Below are 18,792 nucleotides of genomic sequence, written 5' to 3'. Positions count from 1 at the left end.
TCACGCTTCGGAAGCGCGACGTTTCGCGCTTCGGGGAAGCGCGCTTCCCCTTTTACCTAGGCGCTTCCGGTAACTCTGCTTAGAACTTTGTTTTTCATTAGAAAAAGTTAAAATTGTTCTGCCTTGGACAATTAGTAAATCTGAGGAATTTTAGATGTTGAATTGGAATGGTTATAAAAGTTTTGGTTTTTCTATTGTCATGGTAAATATGTTTTGCTTGGTTCAATGTGTATTCATTAAATTGCTGTGAATATACGTTGTGGTTTTATTGTGAGAATAAATAGTTGAATATTTATGTGTGATTTCTGTTCACTGAAGTTTGCAATATCATTTAAATCTTATTAAATTATATAGTGGTTATATGTGTATCACCGATAGGTCTTTGAAGGCTAGGAGCATGTATTGCTCATGAGAGAGTAAACTGTGAATGCATTGCAAAATGATTTTGTTTGAAATTAATTACAATGTTGATTTGATAGGGCAAGGGCCTGAATCTATTATTGCAAGATGATTTGCATTACTGTTAATTAATTAAGACTGATAAAATAGTTCAAACAATGTAATAACTTTTCTTCTATGTCACATGGGTGCAGGTGCGGGTGCGGGGATTTGGCACTTCCAAAAAACCTGAGTGCGGGGGTGCGGTAGGGGCAAAAATGTAATATATATATATAAGGGGGTCCGTGGGTTCCCCCAACGCGGGTTGGGGGTCTAATTTTTTTTGCTGGTGTGTTTGTTTGAAGACTCGTTACCCACGTTCTGCTTGTTGTGTACTTTGAGGCAACAGGACAAAATTGATGAAACGAAAGGATTGACAATCTGATCGACCCAACAACAGCCTGTTGCGTTCTGCTGACTGTCATGATTCAATCATGTCTGAAACTCCCTGGTCTTCACGAAAAAAAATATAAGCGCATGGTTTGATGTGGTTTGTTGGAGAGAGAGTCTTCATGAGGCCTACGACTCCACTGCCACGCCATAGGATTCTTCAAATTTCATTTTATATACAGCTGGACGACAACACACCCATCTCGTCAGGAGAACAATGAATACTAATAGCCAACAAGGATACCGCCATCGTTATCATTTATTATGGAGAGAGAAAATCCTTTACGAAAAAAAGGATCAGCAAGGCTACCACCATCATTTTCATTTATTATGGAGAGAGAAAATCCTTTACGAAAAAGAAGGATCAGCAAGGTTACCACCATCATTATCATTTATTATGGAGAGAGAAAATCCTTTACGAAAAAGAAGGATCTGGATTGAAAAGGCAGGAGCAACAGTAGCTGTCAGCAGATTTTTTTTAAAAAAAAATTCCGCAGCCCATTTCATAGGGCAATTATTTAAAAAAAAAAAATCCAAAAAAAAAGGACCTAAATGATCCTGGGTGCGGTGAACGCACCCAGGATCAGGTTGACCGCACCCAGTGCCGCACCTGCACCCGCGTCAAGTCGCGTCGATGCGGGTGCGACACCCTGCTAGCCGAATCCCTGTAACATAGCTTTTCTTTTTTGGTGTTCCTTTGAAAGGGTGGGAAACATGGATGACTGTCATGGAGCACCATGAGGATACTAAACGCTGTGCATATTTTTCTCATTGAACCCGATGTATGGTTCATGTTTCTGGTCATGATTGTAGGAAACTTCCACCACTTTTCCTCGGGGTGGTGGTGTTAGACCCAGTTGTAGTTATTGATATACTAAGAAAGTGACATCAATGGATATTGATTTTTTTGTCATCCCGACATTAGGTGATGATTTTCAATATTCTGATTAATGATGATGATTCCTGATATCGGTCAAGAAACATGTGTAAAATCTAATAAATAAAATATAAATTGTGTGTTAAGTTACTATTGGGAATTACCTTGAACCTCGAGAATTTTGCACATTTTTAGTATCCATAAGTTTTAAAAAAGTGAAAATTAAATTATGTGCATTAAATAGGGACATGCATGCATAAGCAATATTGATAATTGAACTTAAAAAAAGTTATTCATGCATATTACATTGATTCATGCATCCCTAAATATGCATTTTAGCATGAGATTGTTGGTTGTCTGAATTGAACAACTTGTCTTGCAAGTTTGTTTTGAATATGTGTTGTTTATTGAGCTCTCTTAAATTGATGTTTGATTTAATCTATGCTAATTTTTTTTACGGTTGGATTTTGAGAGGGTCTTGTACGAGAACTTTGGTTTTTACCCATTTTTAAAAATCTTTTCGGTACTGAGGCACAGAGATGGAGGGACCAACTTACTGGAGGGATCGAGGATTATGATATGGGAGCCAGGGTTCTGATGTGTTCAAGAGATTTTGTTTTGCAAACTATGTGAACGCTCAATGAAGATGATTTGATTTAAATAAATTCAATTTCAGTTCATGATTTGATTTTATTCTATGTCTAAAATTATTATAGAATTGTGTATATTAAATCTATAATGTGCCTCGTGTCCTTGGAATATTTTTTGCAGTATTTAATTTTTTTTTGCATTATTTGAAGGTCAGTTTGGGGTCGTTACACTTTTAGTTTAAACATTCAAATCATTTAAACAATGACATTATATACAAATCAATGACATTCAAATAACTTTATATAAAAATTTATTCATATAAACATTCAAATGACATTATATATAAATCAATGAATTACAATGTTGATCGTCGAATACATACATAAAAGCAAAAACCAAAAACAATCAAAAGAATTTTTATTATTGAGGATGTTGTGATTGCTACGATCATAGCACCTCGATGACCTTATTTACGTTCTTCAAAAGACTATCTTGAGTATTTATATCCTATTGGATACATATCATATTCTTTAGCATGCAAATTTCTTCAAGTACAAGAGTAAACTCTTCTTCTGATCCACTTATAGTCTTTTTGTGCTTCTCTCCAACTTTCTCCTCTCCCTAAAAGGCCCTATTTGTCGTTGAAGAACATGCAACCTACTGGGTACCTACACAATCGTCACGGGTGGCATGTCTTATGGATGACAAGTCGATGTCTTCATTGTCCTCGCGTCAATCTTGATGTTTAGAGAAGAATATCGTGGGGTAATGCTTCGTTCGATCCTTCATGGCATGTGTTAGAAATTTGCTAATTGCACAAGGGTGCTTGGTTGGTTGCTAAACAAACCCAAACTGCCAAATGACTGGGCTGGCCATTAGGTGCTCAACTTCATTTATCATGTGCAACCAAATATCCTTCCCACACAACCACATCAACATTCTCCTCTTCCAACGCGCCTTCACAGGGGCACCAGTTTACCTACATTTTCTTTATGGTTAGGTTTACAAGCATACATTTATTAAAAAATATATGAAATATCAACAACAATACTTGTGTTTGTCCTAGTAAGCTTGCGAAGCGATGCATCATATTCGGCATGTGACATGCAAGGACCCACTAATCTTCGATCACGACCCTCTTTGTTGCATGACGGATTCCACATTACGATACATAAAAATTCATGGGCAACGCCATGCATCTGGGGTCTTTCAATGGATATGTGCTATCCAAACCAACATAACAAGAATTAATACACAGTATGTATCAAAACACAATATAGGAATATAAATAATTACATTCAACAACACCAACATCTCGGTAAGGTTTTTTCTTCCGCTCTCCATGCTACTCAAACTTGCATACAGGTGTGTAAGTGTGGCTTCTCTCCATGCGTATTAATCGACATGATCCAAGTCTTCTAACAGTTTGATGTACGATATATGTTAAAATGTACCTATTATATATATATATATATATATATATATATAAATTCTGTTTATTACATCAATACTCGATAGGGGTATTTTTGTAATTTCACAGTTGTTTTAGAAAACAACTATTTTTTCTTTTTTGAACAAATGTAATTTTTACCTTTTATTTTTTTTCATTTCTTTTTTATTATTTTTGAGGACCTAAAGGGGCTCCAACATAGAAGTCGTTGGAGCCCCCAACGGTCACAAATGTGACCGTTGGGGGCTCCCAACGACTCTATGGGAGCCCCCTTTTGGCTCTCCTTTTGAGGCCCTTTGGCCCTCCTTTTTCCTCCTCCTTCTCTTGTATAAATAGGGGTGATCCCCTTGTGTATTCTTATCTTGGAGAGCTCCTCTCTCTTTTCAATAAGAGGCTTTGTATATTGTTGCCTTCTTAAAGGCTTGTGCTTGTATTGTCCCTTCGTGGACTTGTGATATTTTCTCTTTTATTCATTGTTGTATGTGCTTGTATGCACTCTTTATATTTCCGCAATATCTCATTACAATATATATACAAACTTCTCACCAGTGTTAATGAATAAGCATGAGCTAAAGAAGTATAGCAAGAATGCTCTCACCATCTTGTCCACCCTATTACCGTCATTCTCTCTAACATATGGTAGTTTTGCCTTGATTCTCCTCGCCTTACTAGGGTCATAGTAGCTCTTAATCTATGAAAATTTGATTTTATTGGCTTCAAACACATTATCTTTTGCTTACAAATAAATATCACACAAGTGCTTGCAAATTTCCATTAATATCCACTAATTGGCTCACCATGACACTTCAGTCAGGTGATTCGTGCCACGTCCTCTAATGTGTTGGTCATCTCAAGATCTCTGAACTGGAATGTGTTGGTTGTTGGGTTCCAAAACTGCACAACAGACTCTAAGAGGGGGTGATTAATGTTCTATGATGTAATTGTTGAGATTGAGAGGTTTTAAGTTTTAAGTTTATATTGTTGAGAATAGGTGGTTTTAGTTAAGTCTTTTTATATTAGAGGCTATTTGAAATTATTTTTTTCATAATGGGCTTAGATGTAATTATTCTTTTTAGCCTCTCTCTATTTAACATAGAGAGAAGCCCTAATAATAGTGTGAAAAGTGTTTTCTCTGTGCAACCGTCTCTCCCTCTCACTCTCTCTGTCTCTTCTATCTTTCCCTCTATCTCTCTCTCTCTATCTAGGGTTTGGTGCTTCTTTCAACATGGTATCAGAGCCATCGATCGTGGGAGCGTGATTGATCGTGATCAAACTATCGTGGGAGCGTGATCGAAAAGCGTTTGTTAATAAGGTCAGCTGGTTAGGTTTCTGTGTAAGATCTGATGACAGATCTGGAGACCTGTCATCATATCTAAGGAAGCAAGATGCGTGTCCCCCCTGCAGTTCTGGTAGCTCCTCTTTTCTTTTTGAGATTCCCAGTTGCCAAGTTTTTATCCCTGCCGAGATTTTCTGCCCTGATTTTCTGCTGTGATGCCGTGATCCCCTGCCGTGATTCCTTGCTGTGGTTCCCTGCCGTGATCCTTGCTGAGTTTATCTCTGCCGTGATGCTGTAATTTCCTGCACTGTACAACTGAGATTATGTGGGTAAAATCAGTCTTGACCGAGCTTCAGGAGAAAGTATCCCTTCCTATGTTGATGATGTGTGACAATAGGACTGCTACATATATTGCCAACAACCCAGTGTTTCATGAAAGGACTAAACATATTGAAGTTGATTGTCACTATGTTCGTGACCTGGTTCAAGCTGGGTTTATCTGCACCGATCATGTATCTTCCGAAGATCAAGTAGCGGATGTTTTTACCAAAGCTATGGCGAGACCAAATTTCTCAAAATGTTGTGACAAGCTGAGCATGATTGATATCTATGCTCCAGCTTGAGGGAGAGTGTTGAGATTGAGAGGTTTTAAGTTTTAAGTTTATATTGTTGTGAATAGGTGGTTTTAGTTAAGTCTTTTTATATTAGAGGCTATTTGAAATTATTTTTTTCATAATGGGCTTAGATGTAATTATTCCTTTTAGCCTCTCTCTATTTAACATAGAGAGAAGCCCTAATAATAGTGTGAAAAGTGTTTTCTCTGTGCCGTCTCTCCCTCTCACTCTCTCTCTCTCTTCTATCTTTCCCTCTATCTCTCTCTATCTAGGGTTTGGTGCTTCTTTCAACAGTAATCTCAGAGAATTTATGAAAATGCATTCGATTCAACGACTCATTCGCTTCCTCTGTTAGTATTAAAAGCATTGGTATGCTTGGTTCCAGTTCGATGCATATAGGATGTTGGCTATTCTGAATCCTGTAATCCAAATTAATTTGACTGAAATCAGTCAATTTCAATGAATTTCAATATTGAATGTATATATGTACAATAGCAATTTTTGTCAGATTTCCTGCATAAATCAAAGACGTGAGAGAGAGAGGGAGGGAGAGAGAGATTTGCTGTTGTTGGGAATCGGCAGCTCTGTTTTCTCACTAAGGCTGCGTTAATACTCTATTAACATTAATAGGGTTACAATAATGTGTACATGGACAAAAGTGCCCCTGTATTAGTAACTTATATTACATTAAAATACAAAACCTGGAACAGATATGGGTCCTTTATTGAATGGATCCATATCCATCCCACATTCTAATATATTCTAATATCCTCCCTCAAGTTGAGCATGGGAATGAACCATGTGCAACTTGTTCTTCAGATACCAGAAACGTTGACTTGTAAGTCCTTTTGTAAATAGATCAGCAACTTGGTCTTCTGAAGGCACATAAACTGGTTCAATCTCTTTGTCTGCTATCTTTTGTCTGATTAAATGTTGATCAATCTCGATATGCTTAGTGCGACTGTGATGAATGAGATTGAATGCAATTTGTATAGCACTTTTATTATCACACATAAGTGTCGAATTTGAGATATCCTCCCCCATCTCTGTAAGTAGATGCCTAATCCAGGTTACTTTTGCAGTGGTAGCTGCCATAGATCTATATTCTGCCTCTGTGCTAGACCTTGCTAATGCCTTTTGTTTTCTGCTACTCCATGAGACAAGATTTCTTCCAATAAAAATACAGTACCCTGAAACAGACCTCCTCTCATCTGGATCCCCTGCCCAGTCTGCATCTGTATAGGCCAGTATGTTATGTTTTGGTGACTTCCATGAAGATTGAGTATATGTAAGTCCATCACCTATCGAGCCTTTTAGATAGCGGAGGATGCGCTTGACAACATCCATGTGACCAGTCTTTGGTTCATGCATGAACTGAGATACTTGATTAACAAAATATACAATGTCTGGTCTAGTAAAGGTAAGATATTGCAACATACCCACTAAACTGCGATACTTGACTGCATCAGGATATAACTCACCATCACAAATATTGAGCCTTTGGTTGACAACACTGGGTGTGGATAGAGGTTTACAATCTGTCTTTCCTGCTTTAGCCAGAAGATCAAGAGTGTATTTGTGTTGAGTTAATGACATTTTGCTATCTCGTCTATCCACCTTTACACCAAGAAAGTATCTCAGTTCTCCAAGGTCTTTCATTTTGAATTGCATACTCAATAAAGCTTTAATTCGTTGAATGTGGTCAGGAGCATTACCAGTGATCACAATATCATCAACATATATAAGTAAGAAAACCAGGGTGGTATCATTCCTGTATATAAACAGAGAATGATCTAGTTGGGAACGAAAGAAACCATGCTTCTGAATCTCTAAGGAGAAGCTTTCGAACCATGACCTGAAAGCTTGCTTCAAACCATACAAGGCTCTGGTTAATTTGCATACATAATCCTTTGGGTCTCCTTCTGTGTAACCTTGAGGCTGCTCCATGTAGACCTCTTCCTTTAAGTTTCCATGAAGGAATGCATTTTTAACATCAAGCTGACTAAGGATCCAACCATGTTCAATTGCCAAGCCAAGTATGATGCGAATAGTACCCATTTTCACCACTGGGCTGAATGTCTCATCGTAGTCCTGACCGTATTCTTGAGTGAAACCCTTGGCTACAAGACGTGCCTTGTACCGTTCAATGCTACCATCCGGTTTATATTTAATTTTATATACCCATTTGAAACCAACAACATTCTTATTTGGAGGACGACCAACTATCTCCCATGTTTGACACTCATGAAGTGCCTCGATCTCCTCATTCATCACTTTAATCCATTTGTTGGATTGAACTGCTTGATGAAAACTGCGTGGTTCATCATGTTTCTCAATCTTGAATAGAAAAATTTGAAAGTCCATAGAAAAGTTGTCATAACTAACCCATTTTTCAATAGGATGTCTTATCCTGCCTGATCTTCTTGGTACTTCTTTGTTATCAGGCAATGCAACGTGTTCTTCAGCTGGGGCATTCGTTTGCTCTTTGGGTCTCATGGTGTACACATTACCTTTGTATCTCAGACACGTTGTTTGTGATGCATCATCTAAAACTGTCTCACCATGTATGCCCTCAGGAGGCAAAATAGTATTTTCGGCAGTATATGAAATAAGTTCAGCACTAAGCCATGGATCATACCAATTACCAGTTGCGTCATCATGTTCTCGATTGTGATTTGCTTTACTTTTCAGAAAACTATTTTCATCAAAAACAACATTTCTAGAAATTCTAATCTTCTTATTGGCAAGGTCATAGCACCTGTAACCCTTATGTTCATCTGCATAACCAACAAATCGGCATATAGAGGCTTTGTCCTGAAATTTAGTTCTCATGGATTTGTCAATGTGTACATAACATTGTAATGAGATATTGCGGAAATGTAAAGAGTGCTTATACGCACTTACAACAATGAATAAAAGAGACAATATCACAAGTCCACTAAGGGACAATACAAGCACAAGCCTTTAAGAAGGCAACAATATAAAAAGCCTCTTATTGAAAAGAGAGAGAGCTCTCAAGAATGAAAATATACAAGGGGTTCACCCCTATTTATACAAGAGGGAGATGAGAGAAAGGAAGGCCAAAAGGCCTCAAAAGGAGAGCCCAAAAGGAGGCTCCCATGGAGTCGTTGGGAGTCCCCAACGACTCTATGGTTGGAGCCCCTTTTGGTCTCTAAAAATTACAAAAAAGAACTGTAAAAAAGAAAAAAAGAAAAATACATTTTAGCAAAACTCAAAAATAGTTTTTTCTAAAACAACTATGTGAAATTACAAAAATACCCCTATCGGGTATTGATTTAATATATATATATATATATATATGAAGTACATTTTAACAAACATGTGCATCCAAAAACTCGTAACTCATCATAATTAGGATGTGCACCAAAGAGAACATAATAGGGAGACAAATCTTCAAGGATAGGCATAGGGAGACGATTTATCACATGAGCGGCAGTATGAAAAGCTTCTGTCCAAAGAGTAATGGGCAAATTACAACCATGCATCATACTCATTGCGCTTTCCACAATATGTCTATATTTACGTTCAGCAATTCCATTTTGTTGCGGAGTGTACGGGCAAGAAACTCTACGATGTATCCCATTATCTTGAAGAAAATCTAAAAATTCTTTGGAGGAATACTCACCACCTCCATCACATTGAAGAATTTGAATGTTTTGGGAGAATTGAGTTTTAACATAGGCATGAAAGTGACGGAAGATGGGAAAAACCTCTGATTTGTGTTTCATAAAGAATAACCAGGTAAAACGAGAAAAACTGTCAATAAAAGATACATAATATTTGCTTCCCGAAGAGGAAGGATTGGGAGCTGGACCCCAAACATCATAACATATTATTTCAAATGGCATGAAGGCTCTTTTATTTATTTGATGAAAAGGAAGTACATGACTTTTGCAGACCTGACAACTGGGACACATTTTATCCTTCAATGAAGGTGAAACAGACTCTGAAAGAAAACCATTGGATGCTAACTTGTCAATAAAGACTTGACTACAATGACCAAGACGGGAATGCCAGAGATCTGGCTTATTACATTTGGATATACTTAAGACGCTTTTGGAGACATGATCAGACTTGGGCTTCAGGACACTGGAGGCTAAATCTTCATCGAAGACATACATGTTTCCACGTCGCTCTCCTTTAGCGAACATGTCCTTCGTTTGAAGATCCTTGACAAAGACAGAAGTAGGAGTAAATTCCACAGATGAATTGGTAGAGTCAACAAGCTTAGAAACAAAGATAATATTTTTCTTTATATTTGGTGCATGAACAACATCAAATAAAGGAATAGATGACTCAGACAAGGGAATGAGAACATTGCCTATGTTTGAAATAGGGTGGTGAGTCCCATCTCCAGTTACTATATTAGATTTACCAAGATAAGGAGTCAAAGTAGAGAACTTACCTGCATTGCCAGTGACATGTGCTGCTGCCCCAGAGTCAACATACCATATTCCATCATCATTCTGTTTTAGATTCAAGTTGGCCATCGCAGATAAGAGAAGATCCTTAGCATCATCACTGACTCGAAATGTACCTGCAGTTCCTGAAGCAGCATTTCTATTATTTTGTGTTTTATTCCGATTTTGTGGATTGAACCAGCAGTTGGCTTTGATATGACCACGTTTGTTATACTGGTAGCACGTGGGAACATTCCTTGAAAAACTGACATTTGAACTTGGTGTAGGTAGTAACCCACGTCCACCCTGGGTTAGAGTTCCCCTGCCTCTGCCACGTCCTCCTCGTGAACGATCAGTTATTATTCCTGTGGCAAGAACCTCATGCGTAGATGGTTGTCCTGCTGAAGCATCAAACATGCTTTTCAGAGTCATTTCGTACTGAAAGAGTTTGACACGTAATTCTTCAAAACTGAGTAGTGTAGGTAGGCACAATAAAAACTTCAGAAGAACATGATATTCTGGCCCCAGAGCATTCAGTGTCTATTGCACCTTTTCTTTGTCTGACACTGGATATCCAACCATGGCTAACTGATCTGTAATGCTTTTGACTTGATTCAAGAATTCAATGATGCTCATTGCCCCTTTCTTTAACATTTGAAATTCGCGTTTGAGAAACAACACTTTGGCCTCTGATATCTGAGAGTAGGTCTGAGCTAAATTCTCCCACAAAACTTTGGATGTGCAATCATCAGGAATGGAGATCAGTACTTCTTGTGATAACGTGGAAGTGATGTATGCGACAAGGGCCTGATCGCGCTTCATCCAAGAAACAAATGCAGGATTGCGAACAATATTCGGCAATCCCCTATCCTCTTTGGCTTCAGTTGTGATGAATTCTGGAGGCATTGTAATGGAGCCATCCAAGTGACCTGAAAGGTTTTGACTTCGAATGAAAGGAGCAATTTGCCTTTTTCAAGTCAGATAATTGTTTGTAGTTAGCTTTTCCGAAACTAGCTGCCCCAGGAAATTGGAAGAAAGGCCCGAATTAGCTGAAGTATCCATTTGTAGGCTAATTGACAACCTTCTTTTTTTTATTTTATTTTTTTTAAACACTAGTGGCAGAAACTTGGTTGTTTTATCATAAACTGACACAGTTGACAGAAATCGGCACAAGGTCACGACAAGAGAAATGGGAGCTCTATATATATTTATATATATATACCCCCTTTTTAAGTGTATGGAAGATTGACATAAGATGAATAAGGGATCAAAAGAATAGATTTTAAATGTATCAACATGAAACAAAAGAATATTTATATGTATCACAGGAAAATAAATGAGAATATCACAGACTAATCAATATCATAGGCAGATCAATATCACGACAGAAACTAGAAAGAGAGACAGAAACTAGAGATAACAGTAAACAGCCCCAGGTCTGACGTGATCTGTTCTTTAGACAGAAGGCAGCACGTCAGATCAGACCTGTTCTTTGAACAGAAAGAGGCACCAGAGAAACAACACCAGATGCAGCACGTCAGATCTGTCCTTAAAGAAAAAGAATAAATGGTAATAAGAAGTAGATTAAAAGCAGGAATAAAAGAAACCAGATCTGAAAGGAACCCAGATCTGTCGTGAAACAGAAAATAAAAGTGGGAATAAAAGAAAGAAAGAATAAAGAATAGAGAAAACCAAAGACGATCTGTTGAAGAAGATGATGTAAGGTTCGACTTGGCTGAAGAATCTGAAACTTGACTTGTTTCGGCTGAAGAGGATGAAGATGACTTGGCTGAAGGACTCGGCTGAAAAGGAAGAATCTGAAAGAGAAGGACTCGGCTGGCGGAAGAAGATGGAGGCGTGTTATGACTCAGTTGGCTGAAGGAGGTGGAAGCGTGTTATGCCCTCGTGTTATGACTCAGTTGGCTGAAGGAGGTGGAAGCGTGTTATGCCCAGACCTGCCGCTGCTCTAATACCATGTCAGATTTCCTGCATAAATCAAAGACGTGAGAGAGAGAGAGAGAGAGAGAGAGAGAGAGAGAGAGAGAGAGAGAGAGAGAGAGGGAGAGAGATTTGCTGTTGTTGGGAATCGGCAGCTCTAAGGCTGCGTTAATACTCTATTAACATTAATAGGGTTACAATAATGTGTACATGGACAAAAGTGCCCTTGTATTAGTAACTTATATTACATTAAAATACAAAACCTGGAACGGATATGGGTCCTTTATTGAATGGATCCATATCCAGCCCACATTCTAATATATTCTAATAATTTTAATTCTAATTTCAATTGCATTCATGGATAGTAGTCATGTATATATCCCAAATTAATCGATGAAATCAGTCAATTTTCTTTGAGACCACACTCTTGGAGCTCATAGAAACAAGAAATTCTTAGATTTCTGCATTGCTACTGTGTTTACAATTTGCATGCAATGATCAAATCATGGTTTACTAGGCATTTTTTCTTCCTATCACATTTTGATGATAATGCATGACACAGCATTATGTTTCTGCGTGTCACTCCCCTAGAGAGTGGTTCAGTGTGACACTTGTTGATGGTAAAAAGATATGAGTTGTTATTGTTAATCCTAGGTCAAGCCAATACTAATTCTGTGTTCCACGACAGGAAACAACATTGTTTTGTTTAGGGGAAGTAGGGAACTCTGAGAAGAAGGCAGATGCTATCTGCTGCTCCGTGATAGCTTTCCATCTTTCAGTTATACCAACAAAGGCAACGATGGCATTATCGATTCCTACAGGAGGGATGCTATCCTGGTGGTGAATGGTGCTGTAGAAGATTGAAATGTGCTCAATGTAGGTAATGAAATCTTTTGGAAGAAACTAGTAATTTTGCTGAAGTCAAATGCCATTTCCTTAGCTCCAGCTGCCTAGATTCCTATCATACAAATGTACTCGTGTTACTTTTGAATGCTCTTAGGCAATTGCTGAAGATGGAAAAATTGGCATGAGCTTTGCCCCTTGAATTTGACTATCAAATAAGTGTCATAAATTGCTTAAGTGGCCTATCCCACTCTGTGATAAGTATAAGCAACCCTTTCATACATTTTTCGTAGGTGGCATGGTGGGGATGAGCATCAGGTAGATGCGTTGCAGATGGATCTGTTTCATGAATTCATCTAGCAGGTTTTACCGAGATGAAAAAATCTAGTCCTCTAATATCTACAATGAATACCACCCGTCATTTTCTTTAATTTGAGCTCAAATTGCTTGACCTTCACATTTGCATACAAGTGCAATGATCATAGTTGTTTTTGCAAGGGTACTATAAACTTTTGCAATGTATAGAGGAATCGATGTTATTCTGAAAAACTCCAGTGTAGTTATTAAACTGATTAAAAGGTGGTGGTAATTTGGGAAAACATTCAATATGTTGAAAGTGACAGCAGTCTGTTGTCAAGTTTTATCTTTTCAAGGTTCAAGAAATAATTACTAATTTTCATTCGGGTCAGTTGCAATTTGAATAAAGTTCTACTATCTAACTTATCTTACACATTAAATAGGGAAAATATTTGCTACTAAAAAAAGGTAAGGAACTAATGAGCTAGAAATCATAGATGCAAGTTGTATCGACTCAATCTAACCACATAGATATGTTCAACATGGTTTGTTTGCTCAGGATCAAGCCTTGGATCGTGCTTTTCTGATGTAAAAATGTGATATTTTGAGTTATGTAATTTTGGCACATTGTGGGCCGTTGACTTTTGGATTCCTTTAAAAACATAATTACTTGTCATGATTCAAAACAAGTTTCCTAGGATGGTTTGGGACTACTGGTTCAATAGGTTGCTAGAAAATTAATAAGGTCTTTTGGATAATGTGGTACGTTTCAAAAGAAAAACAAATATTTACCCTGTATGATGGGAGAGTCCTATTTAACAAAATAACCAGTGCTTATATAGCAGACTCGTGAGTAACATGCACTGACAGGTTTCAAAATACCAATTCAGCTATACATGGTAGGCAATTGAACAGGCTGCTAAACCAAGAGCTAGAAACGATGCCATCACTTGATAACTTATCTAGTTTCATATTGAGTGAGCTGATGTTTCCTTCTGGCTGAAATGTTCTATGGACGTGCTAACGTGGTTCTTTATTCTTATGTATTTTTTCTGCATCAACAGCTTTTTGCTCTTAGGGTGTGGCCCCAACAATCTGTTAAGAAACAACCATGCTCTTAGGGTGTGGTCCCAACAATCTGTTAAGAAACAACCAAAAGCAGTCAAAACAATCACTACCTTGAACAAAAAAGTTTTGGTGGTGATGATACACGAGGAAAAAGCCAGTCCTTAAAGAATGCCAAGTTGTAGAAATGCAAATTTCAGTTGCTCATATTCCATCATAAACATGAAAAGTTGATAAAGATTTTAACAACTGGCAAGTCTCTTTAGTTGATATATTACTACTGCCATGGCCTTTATGTGGTTGGCGTCCACCATCTTTCCATTAGTTGACATCCAAAAGCTTTGTGATAATCCAAATTGCTTAATTACCACATTATTCCATCTTTCTTCTGTGGAAATTGTTTCAAACTTGATGACAGGATAAAGAGACTAGAAGTAAAAGCTGTTAAGAATCTGATGTTGATAAATAAAAAGAAGTGTCATCCCTTGGTGTGATGATAAGTTCTCGGCCTGTCAGCATGGAGATGCAGCTTTGAGTCATGAGAGTGGCCACATCATGCAGAAAAGCAGGACGTTAGGACCGACCGGAGTGCACTTCCATAGCATCTCAGATCACAGGATTGCAGAGGGTATGACCCTTTATAAAAGAAATGGATAAAGCCCTTGAGACAAGTTGAATTGAAATTTTGTTGGTTGGATGGTAACATGATGTTGGGAAAACTGCGTTTGAATTTCACGGGAAGCCATAATTGCAGATCTTGAATAAGAAAAGCTTTGGACACTTTTGAGAAAATTTTTCCTTTCATATTTTTTTTTGTTCTGATGGATAGGATTGTTTATCTTGCCCATATAAGAGAAGAAATTATTTTTTATGGTCATCAGATAACCATGTAATTACTAGAAAATTGGCAAACTCATTCTAACCTAATTACATTGAGTTGTTTTCCAAATCAACATAAAAATTGAAGATTGATGTTGGAGAGAAAACTACCTTTTAACATGTGGCAGCAGATAATTGTTCGAATTGATTTTTCAAGTTCAAATTCAGTAAACAATTTATTTACTCGCTGTTAAGCGATATGCTGGTATGGGATCTGGAATTTCACAGGTATGCTTACCTCTAACAACATAGTGTTTTAAGACAGTATGTGGACCATGGTACAGATTGTACTCTTATATATGTCTGTTCAACTTTACTGAAAAGGAGAAAAAAGTCCTCTGTATAAATTAAGGCAATAAATTGTGCATTTTCCTTTTCTGTTTAAGGGATGTAACAATGGGCACAAGATGGTTCTTATTTTTTTGGTGGGCCTCTCTGCTTGGCCCCAAAGAAGAACCTTTCTCACACAATGGTGAGAGAGCTATTATCATTTGCCCAATTTCTCACTTCAAAGCAAACATGAGAAAACGGGGTAATGAGATTTGAAATCACATTTGGTACCAATTTGCTCTCTTCTCTTGTCATTGCAACTTATATTGTCCACCCTTTATCTTGGAATCATATGATTTCAAAATCGCATGAGATTTGAGTCACATGAGATACAAGCAAGTGTCCACTGTATCTTTCTAGCAAAATATAGAGCCTGGTTCAATTTGAACCAATCGGGGCTGCCATGAAACGTGTGCCTGTTGCATTAAGAATGAGTATCAAACTAGTTTCTATATAAATACAAACCACAACGACGTTGTCACAAAGATAGCATTTTCGTGAAGACATTTAAATATCAGGACTTATTAAAGAAATTATAACACAATAGTGATCGACTAAACATGCATATTTAACTATTTTAGTTTGCAGGTATTTTTATGAAAATGCATTCTTTGTATCAGTTATTTAGAAATTTGTACAAGTACTTTTAGAAACCATATCATAAAAGCTTGTATTAAAATTTTTGATGCCGTATCAATGTGCATTTCAAATAAAACTGTACATGAAACTTTTAAAACCTCCGAGTACCAGTAGAAATAGGTACTTGTAGTTGTTTTGGCAACTATAACCTCAACATACTGTCTCTCTCTCTCTCAATAGAAATGATCAATAAGTCTGACCATGAAGTTAAACAAACTCAACTAACATTATGTATTATAATAAAAGCAAAATCAACAATACCATCATCTTCACAAAAAACCTTATCAAACCATGCCAAAAGGGTAGCAAACAAACAAAAATGCAACAGAAACAGTATTAGGTAGAAAGCATGCAGTAGGCACTCCTAGTGGCTGGCACTTTCCTCTCCCCCACTCTTAGGATGGCACCCAGGCAACTTCTCCTTGATCTTCTCCAGAATGCCCTTCTTCTCCTTGGCTGGCCCTTCATCTTCATGGCCGTGGCCTTCAGCATGCACCGCCTCCACCGGCGGTGGTGCAGGAGCACAGTGACCACCAGGAAGCTTCTCCTTGATCTTCTCCAGGAAGCCCTTCTCAGGGGGGTGCCCCTCCACCTCCACATCTTGCACCACCTCTTCTTTCTTCTCCTCCTCTTTCACAACAACCGATGCAGGAGCACAGTGACCACCAGGCAGCTTCTCCTTGGAGAAGATCTTCTCCAGGAAGCCCTTCTCAGGGGGGTGCCCCTCCACCTCCACATCTTGCACCACCTCTTCTTTCTTCTCCTCCTCTTTCACAACAACCGATTCAGCTTCAGCTTTAGGCTTCTCCCACTCAGTTATCTTCTCCTTGATCTTGTCCTTCATGCCCTTCTCTTTCTTTTTCTTTTTCTTCTCTTTTGATTCACCACCTTCCTCATCACTAGACTGAAAAGCGACAAAGAAAAATAAATAAATAAATAAACCATGTATATCACATCTATCTCAACCTATACAAAATAACCGACCACAGAATAACGTGTAAATTGAACGGTTGTAGAGTTGGGATCTTGACCGCCCTAATGGATCATTCCTATTAAATAATACAAAGTTATTTGTTTGACAGAAAATAAATAACAGGTTATTGAAAACACTGCCCACGAGACACTCATCTGGTAGGGGTACCTGTGAAACTCACCAAGTCGATGAGATGCCACGAGTTCGAAACCTACACTCCTTTGCCTCGAGGCAGTTGGGTGTTCTCGATGGTGGGCAAGGGGGACCTGAGGTTTTATGCTAATGAACTTGATGATGAAAGCGTTTTTTCTCCCATTATCAGAAAAAAAAGGTTGAAAACGCCATTTGACAGTCTTTCAAAGATCAATATAGAGATAGGAGAAGAAAAAAGAGCGAACTATTCTTTAGCCTTTTACATTAAAATGAGAGCTGGATACTTCTTCTACCAATCATCAATCTAGACACAGTCTTTCAAACATCAATATAGAGATAGGAGAAGAAAAAAGAAAAGGAAAAAAACATGGTACTTACGGAGCTTGAGCTATGTGATGGATGGAGCTTCTCCACCAAACCATGATGGTGACCCTGCTTCTTTTCCTCCTCCACAGCCGTCTCACTCACTTGGTCTTGGCCGACCTCTGAAACAAGGACCTCACCATGATGGTGACCCTCCCCCTTCTTTTCCTCACCTACAGGCGTCACACTTACTTGGCTGACCTCTGAAACAAGGACCGCCTCTGGCACAACAGCTGGGGGGGCATCACCATAGTGGTGATTATGATCATGGTGATGCTCACCCTCCTTCTTTCCAAACGCATCAAACAAGCCCCTCTCTGTAACAACGTTCTCACTGTTACGGGGGTGACCTTCAGACATATTAGGTGATCAAAGAAAGCCCTCTCTTTTAAGTTGCCACAAAGAGAATATAGTGAAGAGACAAACACACACACAGAAGCCACTTGGTGAGGAGAAGACGGTGCAATCGCCCTTGCTTTTATAGACACAAAAATGGATGTAGAGAACGCGTTGTCTACGCGGTGAAGAAAAAGAGAGATGCCAACCTTGGCCCCCCTCCCCCTGCCACGACAGAAGGTATGGCCTAGTGGGGCCTACAGACCGTATGGCCTAGTGGGGCCTACCGGCCATCTTACGAATGAGAGTTTGCCACGTGTGGGGCCATGATGTCCGGTGCTTTTTTGTCCGTAAAACAGTGATGGCCCAGAATGGATAAAAAAATCTAGAGGTGGGCAACGTGGCACCATCGTGACGGTTGGCCGGACTATAGTATGTGAGCCGTGTGGCCTACTGCTTTGTGTCGGTAAAATAGTGATGGTTATAATCTTATCTGCTCTTTCCGTGTGGAAAAAGACTTTCCTGTAATTGGATGTGTGTCAAATGACTCGACAGTAGGAACAACAAACAGTCATAGCGGTCGGTCTTGGGTCGGTATGGTTTTGCCACTGCTGAGTCTAACATAGGCTAGAGAAACAGCTCCTTTGAGTGCACATTGGGTCGAGTTCCGCCATGTAAGAATTGTCTAGTGGGTCCAGTACCTTTATCTGTCTCAGCTTTACATGTCATGGTAGATCACCCCCACCTGTTTTAAATGTTGTTGTTCCCACGAATATGATTCTTCCCAATCAAGAATAATAATGCTGTTTATTTCGCTATCGCGATAATTAGGATTGATTCATTAAGTCATTCACTGGGTTGAGCCTTTCACATGACTGAGCCCAGGGCACACACATATGCACATGCTTGGCCAAGTTTA

The 18,792-nt window shown here is 38.5% G+C and overlaps 1 protein-coding gene across 1 annotated transcript; it reads right to left on the bottom strand.

The window, feature by feature from the left end:
• Nucleotides 1–16,255: 16,255 nt before the first annotated feature.
• LOC149817767 (uncharacterized) lies at nt 16,256–17,988 on the bottom strand. Its single transcript, XM_089985139.1, has 2 exons — nt 17,553–17,988; nt 16,256–16,952 (listed from the first exon to the last, which is right to left on the bottom strand). Exons 1-2 carry the CDS (start codon nt 17,895–17,897, stop codon nt 16,413–16,415), a joined length of 885 nt encoding a protein of 294 aa, XP_089841265.1. The 5' UTR covers nt 17,898–17,988; the 3' UTR covers nt 16,256–16,412.
• Nucleotides 17,989–18,792: the final 804 nt, after the last annotated feature.

This window comes from Nuphar pumila, chromosome 13, assembly GCF_984573655.1.
Source record: "Nuphar pumila chromosome 13, dmNupPumi1.hap1.1, whole genome shotgun sequence".
Classification (NCBI taxonomy): Eukaryota; Viridiplantae; Streptophyta; class Magnoliopsida; order Nymphaeales; family Nymphaeaceae; genus Nuphar; species Nuphar pumila.
This window is presented reverse-complemented; position numbering and strand designations above follow the sequence as displayed.

What these genes read in the sequence shown, in the direction of transcription:
- LOC149817767 (XM_089985139.1), bottom strand. Translation starts at nt 17,897, where the DNA reads ATGTCTGAAGGTCACCCCCGTAACAGTGAGAACGTTGTTACAGAGAGG. An exon ending in CATCACATAGCTCAAGCTCC is followed by an intron (nt 16,953 to 17,552) that starts GTAAGTACCATG and finishes GTCGCTTTTCAG; the next exon opens with TCTAGTGATGAGGAAGGTGG.